Genomic DNA, 27,649 nt, shown 5'->3' on the forward strand with positions numbered 1-27,649 from the left:
AAATAAATAAATGCGCACAATCGCCCAACCACACTTGAATAGACTAAACAAAAACACTCTCTTACACTCTGGCAAACATACACAGGAAGTAAAAGCACACAACGGCCTTTTATTCTGAAATGTTCTTCATTTCTCTCAGGCATTGATGAAGAGTGTATTTTGCTGTTTTTACCCTTTTAGCACGTAGACGAATCACTCCAATCGTTGATTTAAGCTCTCAGGAATTTGCAGGGATATGCAGTTTTGGTGATTTTGTTTTGTTGTAATTCTCAGCTGTTGCACGCAAACCACCACTGCCTGTGCTCGCCTCGCTCACAGTTTTAAATCCACAGCATGTCTCTGCATGTCGGCACCGCTTTCACGGAGCACTTCTTACGATGTGTAGATTTGTACTGAATACAGTTTTCTATGTACAGTACATCAGTGGCTTCACCTATACATTTAATTATGTCGCGTTTCCTCTGGAGGAACATTTTACTTCTTAAATGATGTCCTCCAACAGACACACAGTGTTAACAATGGCGAAATACTGTTTGTCTCGGTGCCTGTTCGAAATGTATAGAATCTATTTTTCTCTGCCGACATAAACATATATATATACAGTATTCATGTGTGTATGTGTGTAAAATGGGTGCGTACAGTATCGTTAACTGTAACTCAGTCCGAGGGTTTCTGACTTGCTGGTGTTCTTTCTGTCGCCCTGCATTACCCTGTACCAGGTATGGGCTTTTTCTACTCCTTTTGTAAAAGAAATCTAAAGAAAAGAAATCACACAGCAATAATAACAAGCAGGAATTAAGTACTTTTACAGCCATATTTGTTGTCAAATGGTCCCCTTGATTATTGTTATTTTAGAATGGAGACATATGGTAGTAATGTTTGATTTATTGTTATTTTGAAACTCTTGATGATCCGTCTTTCTCCCTATTCTGATTGGTATTTAATTAATGGTTTGATCAGGGTATTCAGGATTAAAATGGAATAAACTGAGCGGAAGACGATATGCTCTATTGGTGAGAATGCCCTAAAAGTGTTTCCGTGACAAACATGTGGATCTTCCGACAACAAGGTCCCGTTACCTGTGTATTACGATCATTTTTCTGGTGAGTTTGTATTGTAGAAGAATGTTGTGGGATGAAATATTAAGATTTGTAATATGTGGAATTAGTTTGAATTTGACCCCTTTTGTTACAGGTGTCCATTGTCTGTGTGAAACACTCATACACTTATGATTACAAATGTAATTGTATGTAAACCAATGTTGATAATTGTCCAGTTTTCATCTTCCAGAGGATGTTCTGTTGGTGACTGTGTTGTCTTTATCGGTTGCTCTATCCAGGTTTTCTTTTTCAATGACGTGAACTTTTATCACTCATAGAAACACAAATGTACAAATATTCTGTATATGAAAAGTTGAACGAGAGAAATAAATGTTTAGTTTTTGTGTTAAATTGTTGAAAGTGAAGAAGCTGGACTGTGTTTTTGAACTGCACATGCTTCTTATCAGCAGCGGTGGGTCGTAGCCGGGTTAGGCCACACACAGCATCATTTAATCCTTAATTACAAAGTCAGATATATTTCCTGTGTTGCTCATGCAAGAGTCAAGGCTGTTTTTAGTTGCATACGTGCATTTATTCACTTTCTTTAAACAGTTTTAAGATCTTAATTAGTGAAGAAACAAAAGCCAACTTTGATTGGACTGTATCCGTTTTCTTTCTCCATTGTTTATCAGTGAAGACTCGAAGAGATCTGTGGGTATCTCCTGGGATCAGTTTCCGCCTTCGTCCTGTCCTCTTTCACAGCCTGGGGGGGGGAAACAGACGGCATTAATTTCTAGTACAGGTCTAAGATAGGTTTACTGTGACCCGTTTCGGTTGCACTTGAGTGATTCCTTGTGCTGTAAATCTTGTTTTGGGAGAATCGTCTCAACAAAGACGAGACTCTTGTCACAGGTGTTTTTGCATCAAGTCACTTTACTCTTTTTGTGTGTGTGTGTGTGTGTGTGTGTGTGTGTGGGGCATCAGAATACAAGCAATCTGCATTTTTTTTTTTTTTTTTTTTTTTGGTCAGGATCAGATTCCAATCCCTCTCAAGTGGATTGCTACTGAGGCGTCATATCCTCTTTCTGTTCCGCCACCTTTTTGTTTTCCTTTCTGCATCTTGCACTCTGTACTCTTCATTTTTCCACAACTTATAGGCCATACATATTTAATGATTGTGCAGGGGTGAACTGATTGACTCAGTATAGTCGGAGCATCTTAATCTACTCGACACATTTGCTTTTTAAAGCCTGAAAAGGTTGTGTACAGACAGATGTATCCGTCGTGTGTCCATTCCTTTTACTGACAAGGGATCCTGTGACTCCTGTTAAGGTGTCATCTCTTGTTAAGGTCTCGTCTCCTGAAGAGACCAGAGAGATGCACGGGTGTTCTAATCTCAGAAACGGCCTGGTCGTTACCAAACTCCTTATTAACTATTCATGGAGGACACGGGTGCCAAACGGGGCTCCGTGTGTCTCGTCTTTGGGAGGACAGTAGGTGTCAATGTGGGGAGAAACAAAAACAGAACAAGACGTAGAGGAATGACGAGTTCAGGCAACACCGAATACAAGTTGGTTACTCAGTTTGAAACTGCAGCAGCTCGATGGATTGTATTTTAGCATCAAAAAAGGAGCTGCTAATCCATTTAAATGAAGATATACTAGATTTTTTTTTTAATAATTCAAGCCTTAGTGGAACAACTTTGAAGATGAAGTAGTTCCAGCAAGAGGGAAGTAACCAGATGAGGTAACGCTTGAGGAATCGATACTTTATTTTTTTGTGGATTTGTCAACATGGACCCTCCAGCCGTCTCCGTGTCCAGGCTGGATGTGGATGTGGATCTTGGTTTTGCCCTCTTCTTCTTCTTCCTGCTCTGCTTCTTCTTGTTGGTGACCATAGTTCGCTGCGGTCAGATGGTGCTCGACCCTTACAGTAACATCTCTGTCGCGACATACCAGGAGGCACAAACAGAGGAGTGATGGACCGATGAATTACAGCCTACAGTAAAGCCAGCTGTTCAAACTCCTCGAATGGGATAACAAAAATGAGTTGCCTCAAGCCAAAGGATATTTTGAGGCTTCTTTTATGACAGAATCAGTCTGGTGGAGTTTTGTCAACTTTTCTATAGTTTCTACTTAATTAAATCAAAATTGTGTACAAGAAAAGAAGTCTACCAGCAGCATCTGCAAATGATGTAAGTATGCTCTGTAAATTACAAAATATACTTCACATATCGTGTTGTAAATGCATATGGATAACAAGGTATTCGTGGTTTACAAATATGAGACAGAAAACTGAAAGAGCAAATCATTTTTTTTAAATGTTTAAATTTACATATTTAAAATGACTTTACTATGAGTGGTATATGTTCTATACATCATTAAATATTTTCACCACATGAATCTAGAAATTTGCTAAACTAATTATTCCATCCAGGTAGGCCTTTACAGTTTGATAAACATAAATGCCTGCAGGACCATATATTGAAACATTAATATATTGAAAATCAAAATAAAGTAGGTCATATAGTGTTTGTTTAGCACAAGTGGTAAATAAACATTTAACAATTCATCAGTCTCTGGTCGGAGACTGTGCATTTAATTAGATGTACAATTCCATGACTTTACAGGAGACAACCAGCCAACAACCCATTCTCCTTGTTTTCATATCTATCTATCTATCTATCTATATATATCTATATCAACTTAATTTCAGACACTTATTCCAATGTTTCCAAAAAAAGAGGAAAACCTTGTATCACTTTGTTGGCTCAAGGCCTTTATGATTCATTTTTTTTGACATTTCAATTTGTACATAAAATTCCTCAACACAGCATGAAGGGTGGGAACATTACCAGAACTTACTTGCACGATAACTGCAAAACTTTTCACTTGCACTACAGAGAACAGAGTGGCTGACTCCATGAGATTAAGTGTGATTTAGTCATCATACGAGAATTTACATATGAAAAGTTGTTTGATGAAGACAAAGGCAAATGCCTTCAACTCCACATTAATAGCGCACAGATGTTTTCCCAATGATTTACATAACGCAGAACAGATGTTTTGCGCTTTGCCCCAAATTCTGTCACACAATGTTTTGGATATTTTGCACAAACTTTCATGCAAGCTACTTGTTATTGAACAAATTAAATAAATCCTTTAGTTTGAAGCATGTGTTGGTAATTCAACAGGGGTAAGTCGTTCAATAGAGGCGTATTCATAACAATAAGCAGAGCCAAGAAGGAATCGGGAGATTATTCATGTGCACCCTCAAGTGGTGAATATGAGTGATTACTGATTAACAGTAATTAAAACTAATGGACAGGAATAATGCACAAATGTGAGAGTCAGAGAACTGTTCCTTTCAGTCACATGGGAATTTTCTACTTACATTTTGTAAACTTGCTTTAAAAAGTGACTTTTTTATATTCCTATATTAAACAAACGCTTAAAGCATAAAATTATTTTTTTTTAAAGGACAATCGATAAATGAATGTCATCTGGTTAATCTTAATTTCTTCAGAAAGTCCCACATCATGCAATAGTCTTGACTTTTATTGAGTTAATATCGTCTAGCTCGGTTGCACGTTTTTATTCACCTATATATCCCGCGTGGGCGGAGTTTCCGCCTTCTATTGAAACCAAACATCCCTCCGCTCTCTTCGGTTACCCCGGGATACAATGCATGCACTCCTTCTTGTAGCTAGCTGGTAGCATTAGCTAGCTAAACTCATATTTGCGAGCAGGCAGGATGGAAAGCAGCGATGGGTGAGTATTTAGTGCTGTCTCTGAATTATGTGTTACCGTCTGATGTGTTTGATGAGAACAACTAGAGAGGACACAATGCTGGGTTTTTTTCAGACACCAGTTAGTCAAGATATGAGACCATCTCCATGCTAATGCTAGGCTAACGAGCTAGCCTAACGAGCTAGCCTACTCTCACTTGTAACAAGCGTCAGTTTAAAGTCTTTTAGCTGCCGCAATGTGTCTAATTAAAGTGTGAGTGAAGATAGTGCGGGTTTAATGAGCAGCCACTCTGTCTGCAGAGTTATTTATTTCCAAAACTGTCCCTTGTTGTGCTAACCAGTAGCGTTGACGTTAGCAAGTCAAGACTATTGCAGCTGCTTCAAGATGACCCTTCCCCTGCCTGGTTGTTATTTTTGAAGCCATGTACCACATTAGTACCAACTCTACATCATATCGTTGTTTTGGTGGAAACCGTTACCATCGGTACTTTGTCTCTGTGCGCGTGGGTAAACAAATCTAACATATTGAAGTCAAGCTGGAATAAAGGAAGCGTTACACATGTGTGACCCCCGTCTAGTATGCAACGATCTCAGTCTGCAGTGCACGCAATGATGTTAAATGTAATGATGCACGTCAGAAATCAGGGATGCAGTAGAGTTTATTCTTGGAATTGATACGCTGACAGAAATACATCTTTGCAGACATTACATGCAGGGTTAAAACAAGGGTTGCGTGATATGTTATGAGTGCTCGTTGTGATATTAATATGGATTGAAAATGTTTGCTAGATAATCACACTGGTGTCTAAAACAATGACTTGTTTTTCAGGGTTTTGCATCAGATCAAACTCTTTAAATGTGTATAAAAAAAGAGTAGTAGGCAGTGGCGGCTGGCCAATAGAGGGCGCTAGGGCGCCGCCCCCCCTTGAGCCACAAAAAATGAAGAACATTAAAAATAAATTATACAAATTGTCAATATGTGTGTTTTTGAAATATGGAATCACCCAGTAATATTTGTAAAATATTATATCTGCGCAAAATATATGCTTTTCCTCCACGTGCTCTCTGCCTGTCTGCATATATCAGCAGCTCTGGGGCGCTGGAGGGAGCGCCCACAGGAGGCGGGTCTATGAAGCAGTTTAGCCAATTGCTGATTCAGGATATGAATGAATGACGTACAATTTAGCCAATCAGCGTCCTCAAATAGATTCAGCAATGGATAGAATTTGTTTCGTCCCAAGCTGCGCGTCCTCCTCGGGACTAGTCTCTACCGGCGCCATTTTAACGACATAACAATGGCGAGCACTAGCGCTACTTCTCCAATACCAAACCCTAACTCGGTAAAGTCTCTCCTCCAAGACCCGTTTGAGAGGAGAACTTTGGCGGAGAAACTACAGGTAAAAGAGTTGGGCCCAGATCAACCTGGCCTCACAATAAGACAGCAGACTAGCGACAGAGGGAAGCAGCACATGCGAAGCTTCAACAGAGACTGGTACTGGAGGAAGGTTTGGCTTGCTGGATGCACTCATGCTGATGCCGTATTTTGCTTTCCATGCTTGCTTTTTAAAACAACGGGTACCGATCCAGCATGGGCATTAACGGGAGTGAGGGACATGAAGCATCTGTCTGAGAGAGTGAAAAAACACGAGAACACCAGGGCGCACATGGAGAACTCCGTCAAGCTCGCCATACTGGGCAAAGTGAACATCGCTACTCAGCTGACCGACGGACACAGGATTGCGGTGAGGAAACACAACGAGGAGGTGGATAGAAACAGGCACATTTTATCCAAAGCAATTGATTGTGTGAAGTTTTGTGGGGCTTTTGAGTTGGCTTTGCGTGGGCATCACGAGACTGACTCCTCGGACAATCCTGGCGTTTTCAGGGGATTGGTGGATTGTGTTGCCTCCCTAGACGGCATGCTGCAGGAGCACCGTAAGACAGCTAGCGTTTTTAAAGGCACGTCAAATACGGTACAAACCGAGCTGTTGGACTGCATGCTGTCGGTTATGAAGGAGTACATTCTGGAGGAAGTAAAGAGGGCTGATTTTATCGCCATTCAAGCAGACGAGACGACTGATATTTCCTCCCACTGCCAGCTGGTGCTTGTGCTACGCTACATCGACGCCAACAGTAACGTCCAAGAGCGTTTTTTCGAGTACATTACCATCCAGAACGCCACCGCCGACACCATCGCTACAGCGCTGATGGAGAGGCTAAGCGCCATCCTCCCAAACGGACAAAAGGCCAAACTTATCGCCCAAGCGTACGACGGGGCTGCTGTAATGAGGGGAGCCACCGGCGGAGTGCAGCGTAAGATACTGGATGTCTACGAAAATGCCCACTACGTCCACTGCTACGCGCATCAGCTGAACCTCATCATGCAGCAGGCGGCATCACACAACCCCAGGATCCACACCTTCTTTTCTGACCTTGGTGGATTTTCTGCCTTCTTCTCCGGGTCACCCAAGCGAACCACCGTGCTCGACCAAGTGGTCGCCAATAGACTTCCCAGTGCCTCTACAACACGGTGGAACTTCCACAGTCACGCTGTAAATACTGTGCACGAGCACAAGGATGACCTCCTGAAGTGTTTCCAGACCATCAGGGACTCTGGGAACTTTGACCCCCTAACTGTCAGAGAGGCGGGGGGCTTTGTGAGGATGCTCGAAGACGAGACTTTCTGTTTTTTCCTGGCGTTGTTCCACAGGATCATGCCAAATGTGGACATGCTATTCAACCAGCTGCAGACGAGGAACATCAACCGGGTCTTCATTGAAGCACTTGTCCAGAGGTTCACAGACAGCATTCTAGCGATCAGGTAAATAACTATATCTACTACTGGCTGATGAAGCTTCTGTTGTCAGAAAGATGAGTCGCTCACTTCCAACAGTCTGTAAAAGCCTAAATCTGCCTACTCATCAAAGTGAATGATTATCATAGAGAACATCACAATATTTGTTTAAATATTTCAGATTTTGTATAATAATGCAGGTAGTTATTAAACAGGCTTATTCAGGTGTCCACTGGGTCAGTTTCTAGAAGAGGCCTAGTTGTTATTGAAGATGGCAAGTTAGTAACTTACACTTTATTTTTTGGACCAGAGCCTCCGTTTCCTCTCCGTGTGAGGACAGTGCATCTGACCAGCAGCCCCAGCCCAAAAAGCAACGGAGGATGCTGGGACCAGAAGAACAACGGAGGCTGGCTACAGAGGTAAGTTGTGATGTAGTTATACACTCACACAGACGTGTACTATATATGTGTGTATGCACAGCCCGAGCGTACGTGCTAATTACAGGAAGTAGTCAAATATTCAGTAACATGGTCGTCTGTCTCCTTGAAAAAGGGAGGACAAGCTGGTAACTGACCGCCTGATACATTTTGATGATGTTATAATTTCCCATCATCTGAAGTTCTTTGTAAGAAGGAATAATGGTGTTAAAACCTTAGTAGTCATATACGTGACTTGGAAAGTGTTCAATCAGAATCACTTTCATCAAAATAGCTTTATTGCAAATTAAAGCTGATGGTGTGTCTTTTACAGGTATGCGATACCATCCTGATGCATGCCAAGGAGCGGTTCTCCTTCACCCAGCACCTCATCAGCGCGACACTGTTGCATGGAGAGTTGTTCCCACAACACAGTGTGAAGTTCCCTGATTCAGCGCTTGAAACCACAGTGGCGGCTTACCCCATGTTGAACCAGGCCAAGCTCAAAACAGAACTGTCTCTGATCTATGAGAACAGTGAGTTCCAGGCCTGCAGTGGTGCAGTGTCTATGTACCAGTTTTTCATGGAGAACAACCTTCAGGGCACCTTCACAGAGACCGTCAGTCTTCTCAAGATCCTCATCACCACGCCCATGACCACAGCTGAGTCCGAGAGGCGTTTCTCTACTTTGAAGAGGATCAAGACCTTCCTGAGAAACACCACCACACAGGATCGCCTTGATGCCCTGGCTATGCTCTCCATGGAGAAGAAACTTGCCAGGGACATTCCCGACTTCAATAAGAAGGTTATTGAGAGGTTTGCTACTCAGAAGGACAGAAGAGCAAAGTTCCTCTACAAATAATCTGTCAGAAAAACATGCAGGTTTCCCCAACAAACAAGGTTCATAGGGGCATCTCAATAAATAAACATGTTCTATTGTATTATATATATTATATAATATATATATTATATAATATATATATTATATTATACTGAATTCCCTGTGAGGGTGACGAAAATAATATGTCCTGACGTGTTTGTCAAAGTGTTATTTCCTGCTTTTTTTGTGTTGGAATAAATGTTAAATCTTCAACTGCAAAGTAGTAATGCGTGTTTGATACCTTAATTTTTTTGGATTAAATCATTCTGGGATGTTTGCTGAAATTGATTGGATGTGGCACAGCCCTACCTAGAACATTTTCCACCAGCCGCCACTGGCATTAGGACATGCTTGTCATCAAATAAATGAACGTAATTACTAGTTCATGAGTGAGGAATAGAAGTCTGTGTAGATGTTTAAATGTTGTTTTTCTGTGTTTTTTTTCTCCTAAGAATGGAAGTGGAGGGTTGGGATGCCAGCATGGAGGAAGAGCTGGGCATTTCTCTGGATGAGCTGAAGAAGTGGATTGACGAAGCCGTGGAGAAGAGCGAGATCGTGCAGAAGAAGAAGGCTCATCTGACGGAGCTCAAGGAATGGGTGGAGCACAAAGAAGAAGAGGAGGCGAGAACAGACATGCTTCTCAACGATGCCAACAAGTAAGTGTGACATGAGTCTGTTTGTTATTTATTATATAACAGTCATGCGTTTGAGTCTATATAGATCAGATACAGGTTTTAAAATGTAAAAACAGTAGTAGTAGTCTATACAACAAACGATGAAATTGTGGATTATTGTGTAGAAGCCAGCTGTTCCAATCAGCTCCTGTGTAACAGCGACATGTAGCCGGTAGCATTGAAAGAGCGAAGGCACAGACCAAGAACTCTCTAACAAAACATGATGGCTGACGGCTTCAAGCAGGCCGAAACAACACAACATAGGTCTCTAACAAACATGCAACAGATGTGGCTCTGCTGGGGACACAAATGATTACACTGTCTGTTCCTGTTTAACATTTCATCATGGAAACCAAAAAAAATCTGTTTTGACATCACATTGTGCATTATGTAAATTTAATTATGTAATGCACAGTCTGATTATTTTCACATTTCCTATTAAACAGATGAGAATCCATGCTGTGGGTGTAATGTGTGACAGTGGGCTGTGTTGTTTGGGTCATTTTATTCCTTTATTTGATAGAAGAGGGATGAGAGAGAGATGCAACAAAGCATTTTTCTCCCCTGATACAGATGCCAATACCTCAACTACAAACACTTGGAAATAGTCCCATACCGATATTCTCTTTTGCCCAAATTTAAATCTAAACTTTTTAATGTGTGAAGCTGATTGGAGTAAATGTAAAACAACCTGCGATTGGCTGATATATTTGTGCAGATTAGCAGATATCATACCGTTTGTACATTTTGTTATCTACTGTATTAAAAGAAAACGTGATATAAGTGTGTGTGAGTTAAAAGCTCAGACAGGAGCAGTCTGGCTGCGCTGTCGCACATCCACAGTATTAACTGTTAATGCTGAACGACTGTTCCTCAGGTCCCTATTGGAGTGTGAGAAGCTCGTGAAGGAAACTTACCAGAGCAACGGTCTCGTTTACGAGACCAGCTCAGAGGACGAGGGGGGCGGAGGAGGCGCGCTGTCCTCTGAGGTCATCGAGATAGACGACGACGACGACGATGACGTCATTGCTGTTGGCTGTCGTAAGTCCGGCTCCTTTCAGTTCCAATTTCATCGCTACTACGTCATGAAAACATTCGGGTTGTTAAGTGTTTTCTGCTCTTTTTTAATGTTTCAGTGGTTCCTCCGAAGACGGCCGTCACTCCTGTCAAAGATGCAGCGGTGAGAACATTAGAGATGATCTGTAACCATAACTGTACAAAAGCGTGATTTATTAGGCGCTGGAGTATTTACACGATATCAACATTTATTTAAATATCACGGTTATCTTCAATACTAAGTATTTCCACATCCCTAGTCTCTTTATAGCCTTTATTTGTAGCACCCATCTTGTGGTTAGTTTAATGATGTGCCCTAATTTTGTCAAAATCTGTGATATCTTTAGATATTATATGCTTCAAGAATATACAAGTAAGCATTGTATGTACTACTATAGACCCAATATTATCTTTTAAATTAATTTATACATTTTAGTACTGTGTGTGTGTGTGTACCATCTAAATGAACTGCTGCTTTACGAGACAGACTTGTGGAAATGCATACAAGGGAAGAAATCTATATTTAGGTTTCTATAGCAAACATCAATGGAGGTGTGTCACTGCTCAGTGTATGCAGATGATGATGATGATGTATATGTTGTTTATTTACCAGTTAAATGAGGCCTCCACAGCGCTACAGAAAACATCCCAGCAGGTGCAGAAGTTGGTCCAAATGGTCAACAGGCCCTCACTAGGTGCTCCATTGCTTCGCTCTCCATCACAGCCAGGTGAGCAGAAGTATATTTCCTCAGGGTAATGCATCGCACCTGTGGGGGAAGTATATGTGACGCTAACGGTACGTGTGGTTTGTCCTACCCTCCAGGTTTTCATTCTTCAGTGCCAGCAGTGTTTGTATCCCAGCTTCAGTCTCAGTCCATGACCCAGCCCAACCCAAACGTGACAGAAGATGAGCTGAGAGTCGGCATGGTGATTTTGGGAAAGAAACGCACCAAGACCTGGCACAGAGGCGACCTGGTTGCTGTCAGCCCAGTCGGTGTGTTCCCAAAACATTTTGTTCATATATATATTTTTTTCGAGATATTTTATGCTTTAATTTTCCTGATGTGCTGTTTAATGCAACTCACCCTCTGTCTACATTCAGGGAACGGTATATCCAAGTACAAAGTGAAGTTTGACAAAGGAAAGAGTCTGCTGTCTGGCAATCATGTGGCCTTCGAGTATAACCCCACCCTGGAGATCCTGTATGTCGGTGCTCGGGTAGTCGCCAAGTACAAGGACGGCAACCTGGTGTGGCTCTACGCTGGAATAGTAGCAGAGATGCCCAACAACAAGAACCGCATGAGGTGGGCAGACGAAGCTAAACTAAGGGTGGGATGTGCTGATTGGTTGACGTCAGAGTTCCACCAATACTGTATTTGTTAGTTGATCCATCGGTTTTGTAACTCATCGATATTGGTCTATGTTAGTTAAACGCATAACATAAACATCCCTTCAATTTTGTTAGTAAAGAATTGAGGCCAAGATGTGATGCAAGTGTGACTTTTTACAATGCCAGTGCTCATTGGTGGTTTAAACTATACAATAGAGACACTTTATATTAAACACACTAGTGAATCAGTCTGACTGTAGTTCATATCTTCTGTTAAATGTGTTTCAGGTTTTTGATCTTCTTTGATGATGGCTATGCTTCATATGTGACACTACCTGACCTCCACCCAGTTTGCAGACCATGTAAGTGCCCTTGTTCTCCTTCTCTCTTGTAATGTGTTAAAGCTGGTAAATACCTATCGCGTAGCTGTGAAATGAGTTGGCTAAATGCTGTGTTGAATTGAGTTTGAGAAATTGAGATTATTCTTGTTGTCACAGTAAAGCGTACCTGGGAGGACATAGAGGACGCGTCGTGTCGAGACTTCATCGAGGAGTACATCACTGCGTATCCCAGCAGGCCGATGGTGCTCCTAAAGGTTGGGCAGATCATCAAGACGGAGTGGGAGGGAACCTGGTGGAAGAGCAAAGTGGAAGAGGTGGATGGAAGCTTGGTCAAGATCCTCTTTTTGGTACGTTGACTTAAAAAAAACCCATTCACCTAGTTAGACCGCTGTCAAAAAGTTCAGAAGGGAGAGCAAACGTCTTGTTGTTTCGTGTGGATCAGGATGACAAGAGGAGTGAGTGGATTTATAGAGGCTCCACCAGGTTGGAGCCAATGTTCAACCTGAAGATGACCTCCGCTAACACCCAGGAGAAGAAGCTGGCCGGCCAGCAGAGGACACGGCCTAATATGGGTAACATTTCCATCTTTGCACTGTTAATCTGGTCAAAAAGCTTCATTTCAACCACTGTGATTTTTGTGACTTAAAAGAAGAAAATTTGAAAAAATAATAATACCATGTTTTACTACACTCACTCATGTTTGCTGTAAGTCTTTTGATTTTCACCTTCTCTTTTTGTCCATTTTGATCTCCAGGGGCGTTGAGGAGTAGAGGTCCAGTAGTTCAATACACAAGTGACGGACATATTGGAGCCTCTCCCGTCAAAACGCAGCCAGGCTCACCCAGCCAGCCTTCACAGACACCACCACCACCACAACTACAACAACAACAACAACAACTACGTCCTCAGCCCCCACAGCCACAACAAATCCAACAAATCCAACAAATGCAACAGATCCAACAGACGATTCAGCCTCCTCGTGTTGAGTAAGTGATGTGCACTGAACTACAGCAATAGCACCACTAAAGGTAGGTTCCTCAACTCAGCTCACTACCCCGTGGCTCACAGGGTTAAGAGGGTTGTCTGGCAACGGTTCGATCCTCGACTGGGACGTGCCACGTGTCAAAGTGTACCTGAGCAATACACTGAACCCCTAATGGCTCCCCGGGCGCCTGGCAGCCCACTGCTCCCTATATACAGGGATGGGTCAAATGCAGAGACAAATTTCCCCCTTAAGGGATCAATATAGTATAATAAATTAAATTAGAATTAGTAAATAAATTAATTTTAAAATTAAGGCAGTTTGTTTGAAGGTGTATACTTTGCAAAGAGAAGCTGAAGCTGAGGAACAATTTACCTTTTGATGGAACAATTTTAAAGATGACCTGAGGACAGTCTTCTCAAAGTAAAATTGGTAGTGATCATGAAACGGATCATAAAACAGATCGGATCAGCACAAAAGAAAAAAGGAGCAAATATAGAGTCTCTCTTAGAGATCCCCGATCACACTTTTTACAGATCTCTGTGTTTGATTATAGCAGCTTGTCTACAAGGCTCCAGACTCAAAGAATCATTTCAACTGCTCTGAAGTCAGTAAACCATCAACAATTTAAAATGTTGTCCTTTGACTTTGTGATGGTAATTTATAGTGTTTTTTTCTTCACAAAAACACACAATTCAGTAGTAGTAGTAGTAGTAGTAGGGTAGTAAATTACTGCTTTTCATTTTGGGTACATTTAGTTTTTAGCACCTCCTCAAAGCTGGATTAATTCATGTGTTTGGCCACGTGGCAGCAGAACAACAAACTGAAAAACAATATTGACATATTATGACTTTATAAAGAAGGGAAACTTGTTGGCAAACGGTCGCCTTGTTTAAAAAGTTTGTAGTCAACTCCACCAGCTTCAAGTCCGACGTTAGTTTGATGCTTTGCATATGAAACGATACTGAGAAGTGGAGCTTTAAACCCAGGCGATTTGAAAGGAAGTGGAGACTTGATGTTGACCGTCATTTCTCTCCTTGCTGTCTTCAAGCAACAAACATCAGATGGCAAAGAAGAGTACTTCTCCATTTGTCCCCGGGGTGGGAGGCACTCACGCCTCCAAAATCATGATGCAGTCTCTTCCTTCCACTCCCGGCGACCTCACTAGGTAAGTCCACCTTATTGTTTGGTCTACTACATTGCTACCAAGCCAATTTGGCTCCAAAAGCGAGTCGATCCCTGTCGACCCCCATGTTAGAATGCCCTTTACTTCACAACCGATAGAAACACGTTGACAGCCTGGTACCAAAAGGATTTGGTCTCTATCGCTGATTTCCCCGTTCATGACAACTGAATATTTTCTGTGATTTTGCGAATAATCTCATCTTAGAAATGTGATATCTTTTTCTTTTGTCAATCCATAGTGCAAGGATTCTGAGTGTCCAAACTATTGCTCCACCTGCTTTCACACAGTCGTATCAGAGACTGCCCACTCTGGCTGCCGCACCCCCTTCTATGACCCACGCGATGGCCACCATCCCACACCAGCCCTCATACCGAGCCCCGACGGACCGCATCTTCTACCTCGCGCACACTTGTCAGCCCGCGTGTCTGAATCGTGTCCGACCTGTAAACTCCGACTTGCACCGAGGAAAGAACCCCCTCCTCACACCGTTACTGTACGATTTCAGACGCATGACAGGACGACGAAAAGTCAACCGCAAGGTAAATTTGAATGAAGATTAGATTAATGTAGGGAAAATACGAGGCATAACGCTTACCTAGAGTTTCTCCCTTACCTTCAAACAGCCAGTTTTCCTTTATCATCCTTGCTGTTAAGCTGAATTGTACAACTCTTGTCTTCTGCGTGTCCACCCCTCAGATGTCCTTCCACGTGATCTACAAGGCTCCGTGTGGGCTTTGCCTGCGCAACATGGGAGAGATCCAGCACTACCTCTTCCAGACACGCTGTGACTTTATATTCTTAGAGATGTTCTGTCTAGACGCCTATGTGCTCGTGGACCGGCCATTCCAGCCGCAGAGGCCGATCTATTATTATGACGACATCACTGGTGGAAGAGAGGACATCCCACTCTCCTGCGTCAACGAGATTGATACCACCCCGCCTCCTAAAGTAGCTTACAGTAAGAATTACGTTGAGATGTCAACAAAGGAAGATTCACTGGGCTTGTGGCGGGATCAGACTACGCAATATTCTTTTGAAATGACTGATTTTAAACATCGGAGTCTGTTTACATCTCTTGGGTAGGATAAGTGTGTATGTGGCAAATAAATAGTATGACTCTTTTTGTGGCTCCAGAGGGAGTTATGCAAAGTCTGATAAGTTGCCTCACATGATGTCACTTGTGTCGCCGTCTGGTTGACTCACAACACCAGAAGTTTAGCAGCTCGAGGCCACATCAGTGCTACTCGCACTGTGCACTAAAGAGCAGTCTGCTCCTTTCGGTCAACATCACAGAACACATCGTTGAAGTTATGAAACTTGGCGAGAGACGGCTAAAAACATGGAGTCTTTTTCTCTCGTGTAATGCTGCGTCGGTTGTCCTCCGCTATCACACACACACTATACACAGTATAAAATGATTGTGCTCAACGCTGTTTTGTATTCCCAACATCCCACTTTAGATTAGATTAGAAAAACTTTATTAATCCCCAGTGGGGAAACTCATTTGCCACCCAAAACGCATACAGACAAAAACACATTACAAAGGATAAATAACACCAGACAATGCCATATAAAACATGATTGACTTCTGTCATGGACTATATTTGGGCTGATATTGTATTCCTAGCATTAGTTTGTGCTCTAGTGGGTGCATTGATAAATGCAGTTTGTACATATGACATCCGACATTTGTCACAAAGTGTTATTTGTTTATCTTGCTTTTAGTTTTCATCGAGCTATTGTTGTAATCCTTTAGCTCCCCGCTGCACCTGCAGGTCTTATGTGCAAAAAGACATCAAAATAAATCAGAAATAATTACCTATCCATGCAGCTGACTACTTACTTCCTTTGAAAATTCCCCGTGTAGTAAGTTATCTGTTCCTCTCTTCTCTTCAAGGTAAAGAGCGTATTCCTGAAGACGGAGTATACATCAACACCAGCCCAGACTTCCTGGTTGGATGCGACTGCACCGACGGCTGTCGCGACAAGTTAGTGAAATATTTGACCTGTTGGTTTGTCATATTTCTCCCACTTTAAATATTCTGAACACGTCTTTGCGTATTTGTCACAGGTCCAAATGCTCTTGCCACCAGCTGACCCTTCAGGCTACAGGTTGTACACCCGGGGCACAGATCAACCCAAATGCTGGATTCTTGCACAAACGATTAGAGGAGTGCCTCCCAACAGGGTCAGACATTGTACACACGGAGAGATAATTACTTTTGTATATAACTGCTATTTTGGTTGTCTAATCTCATTGGCCATCATCTCTCCTTCCCTCCGTCCGATTTTGTTTCTCTCTCCTCAGGATCTACGAGTGTAACAAGCGGTGCAAATGCTGTGCTGAGATGTGCACCAACCGGTTGGTGCAACACGGCCTGCAGGTGCGTCTCCAGCTCTTCAAGACCCAGAACAAAGGCTGGGGCATCCGCTGTCTGGATGACGTGGCCAAGGGCTCTTTTGTCTGCATCTATGCTGGTGAGGAAAGGACCAGACTTATGAGAAGATACGAGCAGACATCATGGAAAACAGACACATGCAGACATCTACATCCGTTTATTCATTGCAATACCACAGCAGATGACTTGATTGCAAAGTGACTCCGTTTCTCTTCCACTTTACCAGGTAAAATCTTGACGGACGACTTTGCCGACAGGGAAGGTCTAGAGATGGGCGACGAGTATTTCGCCAATCTGGACCACATAGAGAGTGTGGAGAACTTCAAAGAGGGCTACGAGAGCGAGGCTCACTGTTCGGACAGCGAGGGGAGCGGTGTGGACGTGGCGAGGATAAAAATCCAACCATCTGCTTTAGCATCAGCTAACCCCGTTGGGAGACCGTCCAAAAAGGGTGAGTCCAAGTCTGAAGGTGAGAGATCAAGGTGGTCCCAAATGGACCGGGTTGTATTCTCTGCTGTTTTTTTTTTTTTTTTGTTTTTTTTGGGGTCTTGATCCCAGCTCATGTTTTATCCTCCTGCACATGATTTTTCACGCCTTTTTATTTATCTATTTATTTTTCATCTGTTAAAGACCAAAGCTCATCAGGGGACAGCATTGACGACGACAAGGATTCAAAGAGCGAAGAGGAAAGCGACAGTTCAGACGACACGTTTGTGAAGGAGAACTATTTCAGCTCCAGCTCTGTGTGGAGGAGTTACACCACACGTGGTCAGGTCAAGGGCAACAAGGAAGGTGAGCTGGTGGCCTCTTCATGAGGGGTGGGAGGAGGTCAATCGTCAGTGTTTGGATTGAAACAAATGGTTAGACATTTAAGGATTTATGCTTATTCAGAGTTTGCGTTAAATTATCCATTGAAGGTAAAGAAATAGCCCGGGACATAATTACTGTAAAACTACAATTTTGTTGCACAAAATTGATGCAACATGTTTATTAGTGATCTTTAGAGGAGCTGACAGGCAGATGTTGATACATTTTCTTCAGAGCCAGGCTAGCTGTTTCCCCCTGTTTCCAGTCTTTATGCTAAGCTAACCGAGAGAAACATTTCCAAAAAAAGAATTGCTTTGAAGACATGTGGTGTCCACATTAGGCTTGGTTGTGATCTTGGTGTGAGACTGCTTTGTATACGTGTACTAAATGTGTCGTACTAGTGGGTGATTTAATACCAGTATCTTTCATCCACAGCTAGTGTGAATGTCAAATGTAGTTGAGTTAAAGGTTATATCTTGTTTCTATCTTTCTCAACACACCTCGTATTATGGGGAACATCTTCAGTGTTTCGTCTGCATTGATGTAGTAAATGTAAAGATGGGTTTGGAAGATTTCTGTTTTGTCTCCTTCCTGCCCCAGGGAGTCAAGACAGTAAAGATGGATTGAGCGCATCAGCCAGAGGAACTGATGACGATAAGCCACCGTCCATGCCAGAAGAGACGGGGAAAAGCAAAGTGGCTTCCTGGCTCACCAGCCAGGGGATGAAGAAGGTGAGTAAAGAGGAGATGGAGTGAGAATGTGTCATGGATTTGAGCTCTGTGTGCAAAGCCTTTTTTACAATAATTGCAGTGTCTCACACATAAATATAAACACAGTCCTGCTGTTTCTGCTCATTAGAACTCATCTTAGATCTGCTATCTTTAGTAAGAGGATTGATTGTAAAAGGTTTTATTATCATGATCGTCTTGCACAATGATCGATAACCCTCCATTCTTCTGTTTTCCATCACAGGATTCCGGAGACGGCAAGAGGTGTGTTGCACTTAACAAATTATGCTTGGAATGGATTATTTTTTCCTGATTTCAACATATTGTTTTTAACAATAATTCAGCAACTCTGTGATCATTACCTCACATAAAGTTAGATTGCTTTTAAGATTAACTTTGTGTTTCTTGCAGTCAAGTGAAGTCGGAAACGGTGAAGAAGCCGGATGTGATGACTCTCTCTGACAGTGATGAGGTTCAGACCATCAGCTCTGGATCGGACGACAACAAGGAGAGAGAAAAAGTCAACCTGGGTGAGGGGGAGAAAATACTTGAATTTACACTCCACTGATGACTGCATGGTTTTCACTGTTTTTACTTTCCTTCCTTTCTTGCTCGCTCCTGTTGCTGCTTTTCTGGTTCAGGTGTGACTAAGAAGCAGGTAGCGGTGAAATCAACGCGTGGCATCGCCCTAAAGAGCGGCCACGGGATGATGGTGAAAACGGGAATGATGGCGAAAACAGGAACCCCTGGAGGCGGGGGAGGGCCGGGAGGTCAGGGAGGAAAAACAGGACAGCAGGGCCAGACTGGAGGAGGTGGGGAGAACGCTTCCAAAAACACCCGCCTGTTCTTTGACGGAGAAGAGTCCTGCTACATCATTGATGCCAAGTTGGAAGGCAACCTTGGGCGTTACCTCAATGTAAGTGTGTAATCTCAATGTGTGATTGTGTGTGTGTGTGTGTGTGTGTGTGTGTGTGTGTGTGTGTGTGTGTGAGTGTGAGAGTGTGTGAGAGAATCTTTTATCTGATCATATCTATCTCCTCTTGGTATTACAGCACAGCTGTAGTCCCAACCTTTTCGTGCAGAATGTGTTTGTGGACACACATGACTTGAGGTTTCCCTGGGTGGCGTTCTTTGCCAGCAAGTGAGTTTGGAAACACATTTTAAATTTGTCACAGATTATGGATGGGCCAAATGACCAAAATCATATATCCTGATACAAGTCATTTCATATATCTAGATAACAATATACCTCACAATATAGTATGTTCTCTGGTAATTAAATAAGCAAATAGTCTATATGAAATAACTACATGGTAAAGCCAATTTTTGTACAGTAATTAAATACTAAAAGTACTGAGTATTTTCTCCGTTTAATAGAACTGGTCTCAGGAGCCGCAGGAGAATGATGCTAGATTTTATGGGGTGTTTATACAGTGTTAACTTCACCTGTTAGTCCAGGAGAAGGCAGTTATGAATGCACTACATTAGCTTTAAGTTAATGTATTGATGAGCTCTTACCCTGCACTCACTTGCCTGATTGTGTCGTCGTGCAGGCGGATCCGGGCCGGCACAGAGCTGACCTGGGACTACAACTACGAGGTGGGCAGTGTGGAGGGGAAGGTGCTGCTGTGCTGCTGCGGATCCACTGAGTGCAGAGGAAGACTGCTGTGATCTGCAGCCATCATTGACTTCACTGCCGTTACTGCATCTGTAGGAACCTTAGAGGATCTCTTTTAGCACCCTGACGTTGCTTCTTTTTAAGTTGAACTTTGTGTTTTATTACAGCTGTTTTTGTTGTCTTTATTTTATATGAACGTGATGTTTTTTTCTTCATCTAAATAAAATGCAGTTTTCGTCAAGGAGTCAAAGCTCTCACAGCTGTTCTTTTGTCAAATAGCAAATGTAGATGAAGAGGTATGTTCACAAATATATAATATAATGTATAAATATATATGTAATTCTCACCACATCATTTATAAAAAATATTTAATCCCGCTAATGCTACACAAGCATTTTGTTTTCTGTAACTAAAGCATCTGGTAACAAATATCAAATCATGATGTTATAATTTAGTTATCAAATGTAATGCGTCTTTTTTTTCTATTCTCGTAGCTTTATATTCATGAGCTCTGGTGAGACTGACCAATCGGCTCTCCTAAAACAACAATAAATAAACCGACAGACGGACTTCTGCCACCACGCGCAGATAACCCGCTCTGGAGTAGATCCATTACATTTATCAGCTATTTTCATCGATTTATTGAAAGATTTTCTGAAATGTTTTACTACCCCACAGTTTTGAAGCGACATTCAGGATGTTTCTCTACAATCTGGTGAGTAAAAATAATATGGACTATTTTAAATCGATGTGAAGTTATGATGACTCGTGGTTTGATTTCGTCTCCGGGTGTTAAATGTATTATTAATGGGAAATCTCTTTAACTGGGTTTATGATTTATTATTGGGTTTTAGAGACTTTACTTCAACGCTGCTGTTGACTGGAAGTTGGGCTATCGTGTGTGTGTGTGTGTGTGTGTGTGTGTGTGTATATGTATGTATATGTATGTATGTATATGTATATATATATATATAATTTTGAATATTACATTAAAACCTTTGTAAATGCGTCCATCGTCTTTCAAACACTTTAAATATAAAATCAAGCTCACTCAAATTAAAGTTTTTGTCACAACCATCATTTAATCCAAAAAAGTCAAGTAAATACCAAATGAAATAGACGGACATCTTAATAATTAACGCTACTGTAAAGGCTGATTTAAATGCATATTGTTTCGTTTTTCTGTTTAAAGGGTTTACTCTTTACTCTAGAGATTTTGTTTAGGGAAAAATTGCCCAGCGTGTATAACCAATGCACATATTTTTGTATTTAAAATACAATTTTAAACCTAGATTCTCCATCATATAAAATACATTTTGGAGCACACACGCACTTAAACATACAGTTTGGGCTTTTTTTTGTTTTTTTGTTTTTTCCAAGAGTGCAGGTGCACCAGTGGCAAAGAAAACAAAGATCTAACAACACAGACTGCAAGCAAAACAAGGCTGAGGCTTTGAAGTCCCTTTAAGACCGCAGCTTTGAAGATGAGCTAAAGGTCAAAGGTTACATTATGGGAATAAGACACAAAAAGGCATGTAAACTTGTAGCAATTATTGCTGAAATGAGAAACTCTTTACTTCTTAATTTAGCTTTATTGGCATTACCATAATGAAGTACAGTACTGCCAGGGCAGGCTGATCGAGGGTTATGACATAAACATAATGATTCAGGATTTAAGAAAAAAAGGCAACAAAGAGTGTGCACATTATTACACTCTATGCTATCATGAAAAAGATGTCATTAAAGACATTTCTGGCACGTTTTAGCTTTAAACATTGGGTTCAATTTTGTTCAATTTAGGCTTAAACATTACTTTGGTCCTGTACACTAGTAAACTGAGCTGTGTCTATAATATGAAGCAGGAATTTAGCTTGAAAAACTATTTTAGAGAGCACTGATGTATTAGCAAATATATGAATATTCAGCAATATGAATATTCAGCAATATGAATACAATGACAAAAATATACTTTATAAAATCTTACACAGCTTCAGCTTTGATGGATGAAGGCTGTCTCAGATCGTCTCAGATAGTTGAGCATCTTTAATTTTCTCCTTCAGTGCTCTGATCATATGCTGTCAATGATAACAAGTTGTGTGCTTTTTCTAACTTATTTTTTTAAATTGCTGAGCAAAAGAGTGTGGTAAAAACCTGGGTAAGCATTAAAGGCCTCCATACTGTACCTTATACAAGAGAGGGGTGTTTGTGTGTGTGGTCTAGGGTTTACATCAGAGACTCGTCCCAACCTAAATCACAGTTGCTAGTTGAGTTCAAGAGGTTGCAGATTAAATATCAAATGCTCCGTGTCCATTTCAGGCTGGTTGCTACAAAAGGCATCAGAGTTCGTCGCCGAGATTTCCTACAAGTCAACGTCAAAAGAACCTGGTGAGAAGTCGTCACTGTCCCGTATTTATAATTGGCTGAACTGTGAATCTGTCCAGTTACAATGAAGCTAATGTCCATACAGCGATGACATCATGGACTACGTGCTGGAGCAGGTCCCGCCCCCTCGACCTGGTTTGCCTCGACCTCGCTTCTCCCTCTACCTCTCCTCCCAGCTCCAGTATGGCGTCATCCTCGTCTACCACCGACAGTGTGCTATTTTCCTGGGTAAGAAGTCACCAACAGACTGGAGCAGAGATGTGCACTGGTTCTCACTGGTTCTAGTTCAGGAAGGGTTCCCACATTATATAGAATTGGTCTGTTTAAATGAAAGGTATTCTCATGCCACTAAATCCAAAGGCTCGCTTCCAGTCTTTAACAGTTGCTACTTTTTCATTAATCCAGTGCAATAAAATGTTCAGTAAGAACACAGTATCATCTCGTATTGTTTTTTAATGTTGCATGTTAGCTTGGGAGGCCTAGGATGAGGGACACGGTTCTCCAGTTCCAGACATGAAATGACCAAAAAATAAAAAGTTTGAGCACCATTTTCTTGTCTTTGGTGAAGGAGTAGATCTTAAAGAATGTCTACAGTTGGGTGATATATGCATTCCGTGTTTGATCTTAAAACGATATGGCGTTGTTACAATCCCAGACTGAAACTGGTTTGGCATGTCTCCGGATGTCTTTCCGCTCTTCTTCATGGATTGTGACAGGTAGCTCATTCTCCCTTGTGCCCCTAACTGTAAAGTGCAGAACTCATAGCCTCATAGAACAGACTGACTGACAGCTTTCCAGTTGTTAGAAATAACAATTTTTTCAACAGGAGATCTTTCCGCGTTGGTAAATTCTTGCTGTGCACTGCAATATATATAACGCCTTGTCTGCAAATAAGTCCTCCATTCTACTGATTTCATTGTTGCCGCGCCGTCTGAAACCAGCAGCAGACAACCCAGGCTGGAAATTCAGATTGTTAACAATAGGGGTGGAAACAGATGTCAGTTTAGACCTTCCCTCGGTTCTACACACTGATAAGTAATAAGACTTGTGTCCTTCCAGAGGAACTTCAGACCGTTGTGGGCGAGCTGGTGAAACAGAAAACGTCCCAGAAAATTGATATGGATGGTCACGGCAGGTGAGAACAGGTGCTCAACATTTCATACATTAGTCTGCACTTAAAAACACAAAGTAACTCCTGTTTCTTGCTGCTGGGCCGCCCGATGTCTCTCAGACCATCTGTGGACTTTCTTGACCCCCTGTCTCTCCTGGAGGAGGCAGAAGGAGCTCCTGACCCTTTATTCGGAGTGATGTACATGCGGGAGCCCATACCCAGTCCCAATACACTGATACAGGTACGCAAATACTCAGACAATGAAGGAGATTTAACACGTAGCCAACACTGTTGCGCTGATAAAACGAGTGTACTCTTCTGTCTTTCAGATGGGTCGGGAGAATCTGCGAGAAACATCGCCTGAGCATCCTGAAATGAGTCCAACTGCTGCTGCTGCACTAGAGAGCGGTAGGATGACTTGATGTGCTGCAATGACATGAAAATAATGATCCCTTCAGGGCATCATTGCAGGTCCAGAAAACAGAATAAATTGGCATATGGTAGCATTTGAACCAGTCCTGTGTCACCGCAATATGTGCAGCAGAACGGTGTTTGGCTTCCTTCAGCAAACCTCCGTCGGCCAATGAGTGGGGAGCTCACGTCACAGGAAACATGGGAGAGGCCAGGCGCTCATTGCGATGACACAGAGCTAGTTGAAAATTCAGCACGGTTTCCCTTTCGCAGCACATTAAGAAAAGATATTTTAACGTCCCGTATGAACAGAAGGAACGATTACAGCATGCATGCTTGAAACGCTATTGAGAGGGAATACACAAGGCCTGTCCTGATTCTTTGATTGTCGGCATTAATTAAAAAGTCAGCTGTGCAGCTTTAGACATGCAAAAACATGTCCAGCATTGTACAATATGTCGGATTGCGTGCAGCGAATATGCACAGAAAATACCAACAGGTCACAGGAATAGACGGAGCTCGGATTGTGCCAATCCAGGTGGAAATCCAGAGCAGCACAAAGCAGAGAGACGGCGTAGGTCAGGTCAGGGCAGAGCAGACGGCCTCCTAATTGGCAGAGGAAGATGCCGCGGTGTCAGGAAGTGTCGTGTCGCTGCATCTCACTCTGCAGAAGAGAGCACTTTAATTGCAGCTTGATTAGTTGTGTCCTGCTGTTGAAATAATGGGCTCTTTTTTCTCATTAATGTCACCCATAGTTTCCCCAGGCATAACTGCGTCTCAAGAAAGCATTACTCTAAAAGAGACGGAGCCTGTCGCTATCCCTGTTGCAGAGGTACGACTGTCAGGAGAAGCTCATAAAAAGACACGCACGTTTTTGTACCATGCTGGTCTTCACTTGCATTCCTCCCTTCTCTTCCTTCTTCTCTCTGCTAGTTTGAGGGCGAGGAGCTCGTCGATCAGCATCCGGACACTATTGGCTTTCTCATGGCCCAAACAAATCACTTCCCAGAAGGTGCGTGGTAAAACTAGGAGCTCCTTTCTCTCGAGAGACAAGGGTGACGATAACATAGTGATGTTTTTGTCTTTCTTTAATCTTTTCGAACAGAGGAGTTCAAGATGCCGAGAGAAGAGGTGACACTGGGAGACCAAGAGAGGGAGATGGAAAGGGGCGGAAGTGAGGAAGACCTAGAGAAAGATAGAACAAAAGAGCCCCCAGGATCCTCTACTGAGTAAATTATCCAGCTGCACATAGAGACATCAGCACACACACACAGATCCACACAAGTGCACACTGACTGTGTTTCTACATGTGTCAGGTCACAGCCCACCAGGATTTCTAGTGAGGACGCCGTGCTGTTGCCTCAGGAAGAGCCAGACCTGTCCGCCGAGAAGCCTGGACCCCCGTCAGACCAGCTCACCCCCGTCTCTGGGCCCGTTGTCCCGTCCCCGCCATCTGCAGCAGAGGAACGTGGAAGTCCAACCCTACAGTCGGAGGTGCAAGCACACCCATGTTTTTCAAATCAGATTCAGATTGATAAATGGCCAGGACTTCCACGTTATAATAGTTTGTCGTTTTAAATGTTCATAAATGATGAATACAGGTTATTTACAGAAGTCTATCAAGCCTGCACTTGTAATTGGTAATATTGTTATTAAATAGATTGTGGTCCAGTGGTTGAAAGGTCTATTGGAGGTGTTTTTCTGATGAATAAAAGAGCGAGGTAAAAAAACAAACAAAGCAAATGTCAAACTGAGGGAGAGTAAACACCAGCAACCTGGCAACCCAAAAGTAGTTCTTATTATAAAGAAGCACCCAGACTACTACTTAACAGCTGGAGGAAAGTTCTGGTAAACTTACTTCCCCTCCCATGCCCAGGATGAGCCTTCTCCAAAGGTGAAGACGAGGAGGAAGAGGCAGCTGATCTTCTTTGACTCGCAGACGCAGATCGACCAGGAGGTGCTGCAGCAGCAGATCGACGACCCTCTGACTGAGACCACACCAGCAGTTTACCTGCCGTCGCCTTCTGACAGGATACCCTCTGCTGCTGAGCTCTTCAACACTCCCTGCACCTGTGAGTAACACACCTGGAAAAAAAAAACAAACACCGGTTTTCCTCATACTCATCTGCTCCTACTACTGTGACTTTAAAATATCTGACTCAAGTTATCTTTTCAAAAATAAACCTCGAAGCTATTTTTTTCCCTGCAGTCTTGCCAGAAGAGGTGCTGTTTCTATGGAGACGTTCTGCGACCATCACGCCCGTCTCCGGCTCAGACCTGCAGGCCGGGGAGAGAGGGCCCGAGTCCTCTGAGTCCGAAAAGGAAAGGGAGCGCGAGATGGTTGAGGCGGCGGAGGCATTGGTAAGAGAGGTGTGGAGGGACGTTTATTCGCTTTTTTTTTGTGCTGGGAAAAGATGGGAAATGTCACAAAATGAATGAATGACTGACTGATTGATTGTGTGTGTGTGTGTGTGTGTGTGTGTGTGTGTGTGTGTGTGTGTGTGTGTGTGTGTGTGTCTGTGTGTGAATGCAGGTCCCCAGAGATGTGGCAGAACCAGAGTTGTTTGATATTTCAGGTACACCATGAGACAGCTCGTTTGTGTTAAACTGGGGGTGAAGTTGTTGCTCAATGATTCCACTGTAGTTGCATTCAGCACAAGCTGAAGTGGTTTTATGTCTTCCCTGAGGTGAAGCTGAGGTCAGAGGTCGGGGTTAGGCATGTATCACTTATGGTTGAGGGTTAGGCCAAGCCTCCAGGGAACCAATACAAGCCAATGCAATGTCCTCAAAAGTGTGTGTGTTTGTCCAGAGCCCGGCTCACTGCTGCTGGAGGGCTCCGACCAAAGGGAGGTGACTCGAGAGATCTCCCCCATATACACATCCGAGAAAGAAGGGTAGGTAGCTTTAAAAAACAAAAAAATGTAAAGAAAGATATGTGGAGAGTGTGAGTGCAGACGATGCTGACGGGCAGATGTGTGTTGGCAGGTCTGTCGTCTCCAGGTCTGCTTCTGCACTGCAGGACATCCCAGAGGTGGAGGACGAGTTGCCGGGGATTGCTGCAGAGGAGTCTCCTGGGTAATGACAGTGAACGCGACACCGTTACCAACCTGTAAAAACGTCCGAGCTAAGAAGTTTGCTTTTATAAGAGTACGATTATGTGCCTGTGTGTTAAAGGCTGCTGCCGGATTTGCCCGAGCATGAAGCACCCGTGGTGTTTCAGTCTCTTCTGCCGCCAGACGGCGACCGCAGAACTGTCAGCAACACCTTTCAGAGGCTCCTGGGTGAGGACTCGGTTTCAGTTATCATCCAATCATCTCACTACACATGTTGAAACTGTGTTAATGCTACAGCATTGACAGTGGAGGAAACTCTGTAATGCATAATTCTGTGTGAGATCTTTGAAAATACCAAATGGTGTCCCGAGTGGAAGCTTCAATAATGAGATGGAGGTACTGAGGGACCAATAACACACTGGAGTCATGTACAATAGTTCATAGAAATAGAATTGGATTTAAAATGAATGTATTTCAACCACTTTTAGTTCCAGTAGAAGTCCTACATAATGTTTTTGTTTTTATTTACAGTAAGTGTACGTTTTAAACTCTGTGTTTCTGTCTTGTCTGCAGAGTTTTTATCGGCCAGGAAGATGCGTGCGGAGCAGGACGAGCCGTATGGTGACATACTGATATTCCCTGGGACCAACTACGGAGAGGTGCCTCTGACTCTGTGAGGGGGGCACACGGTCC

General features: G+C 42.7%; 3 protein-coding genes across 7 annotated transcripts in view; all 3 read left to right on the forward strand.

The window, feature by feature from the left end:
• arnt (aryl hydrocarbon receptor nuclear translocator) overlaps positions 1–3,019 on the forward strand; it is a 12,788-nt gene extending 9,769 nt beyond the window's left edge. Inside the window, exon 20 of the mRNA XM_031853066.1 lies at positions 2,863–3,019. Within this exon, the coding sequence (XP_031708926.1) occupies positions 2,863–3,019 (157 nt within the window). The remainder of the gene's footprint in view (positions 1–2,862) is intronic.
• Positions 7–21,007, forward strand: setdb1b (SET domain bifurcated histone lysine methyltransferase 1b). Of its 5 annotated transcripts, XM_031853023.1 has the most exons (27): positions 5,938–7,609; positions 7,893–8,001; positions 8,333–8,814; positions 9,331–9,534; positions 10,430–10,593; positions 10,689–10,732; positions 11,222–11,336; positions 11,432–11,602; positions 11,711–11,912; positions 12,227–12,300; positions 12,436–12,626; positions 12,722–12,851; positions 13,034–13,265; positions 14,313–14,429; positions 14,686–14,986; positions 15,144–15,405; positions 16,345–16,435; positions 16,519–16,635; positions 16,756–16,925; positions 17,073–17,297; positions 17,477–17,638; positions 18,254–18,384; positions 18,626–18,645; positions 18,793–18,911; positions 19,023–19,297; positions 19,434–19,522; positions 19,935–21,007. In XM_031853023.1, exons 1-27 carry the CDS (start codon positions 6,084–6,086, stop codon positions 20,050–20,052), a joined length of 5,841 nt encoding a protein of 1,946 aa, XP_031708883.1. In that variant the 5' UTR covers positions 5,938–6,083; the 3' UTR covers positions 20,053–21,007. The 5 variants fall into 5 exon arrangements, with proteins under 5 accessions (XP_031708886.1, XP_031708885.1, XP_031708883.1 ...); XM_031853026.1 differs by lacking the exons at positions 5,938–7,609; positions 7,893–8,001; positions 8,333–8,814 and adding an exon at positions 7–3,234; XM_031853025.1 differs by lacking the exons at positions 5,938–7,609; positions 7,893–8,001; positions 8,333–8,814 and adding an exon at positions 4,611–4,810.
• On the forward strand, positions 20,659–27,643 carry LOC116386633 (meiotic recombination protein REC8 homolog). The gene is made up of 17 exons (XM_031853029.1): positions 20,659–20,714; positions 22,316–22,384; positions 22,467–22,609; positions 23,441–23,516; positions 23,613–23,733; positions 23,822–23,900; positions 24,659–24,735; positions 24,837–24,915; positions 25,009–25,132; positions 25,220–25,397; positions 25,780–25,975; positions 26,113–26,264; positions 26,437–26,479; positions 26,713–26,797; positions 26,889–26,978; positions 27,078–27,184; positions 27,530–27,643. Exons 1-17 carry the CDS (start codon positions 20,659–20,661, stop codon positions 27,631–27,633), a joined length of 1,779 nt encoding a protein of 592 aa, XP_031708889.1. The 3' UTR covers positions 27,634–27,643.
• The last annotated feature ends 6 nt before the right edge of the window (positions 27,644–27,649 follow it).

Source organism: Anarrhichthys ocellatus, unplaced genomic scaffold, assembly GCF_004355925.1.
Source record: "Anarrhichthys ocellatus isolate YVR2014 unplaced genomic scaffold, GSC_Weel_1.0 scaffold13, whole genome shotgun sequence".
Taxonomy (NCBI): domain Eukaryota; kingdom Metazoa; phylum Chordata; class Actinopteri; order Perciformes; family Anarhichadidae; genus Anarrhichthys; species Anarrhichthys ocellatus.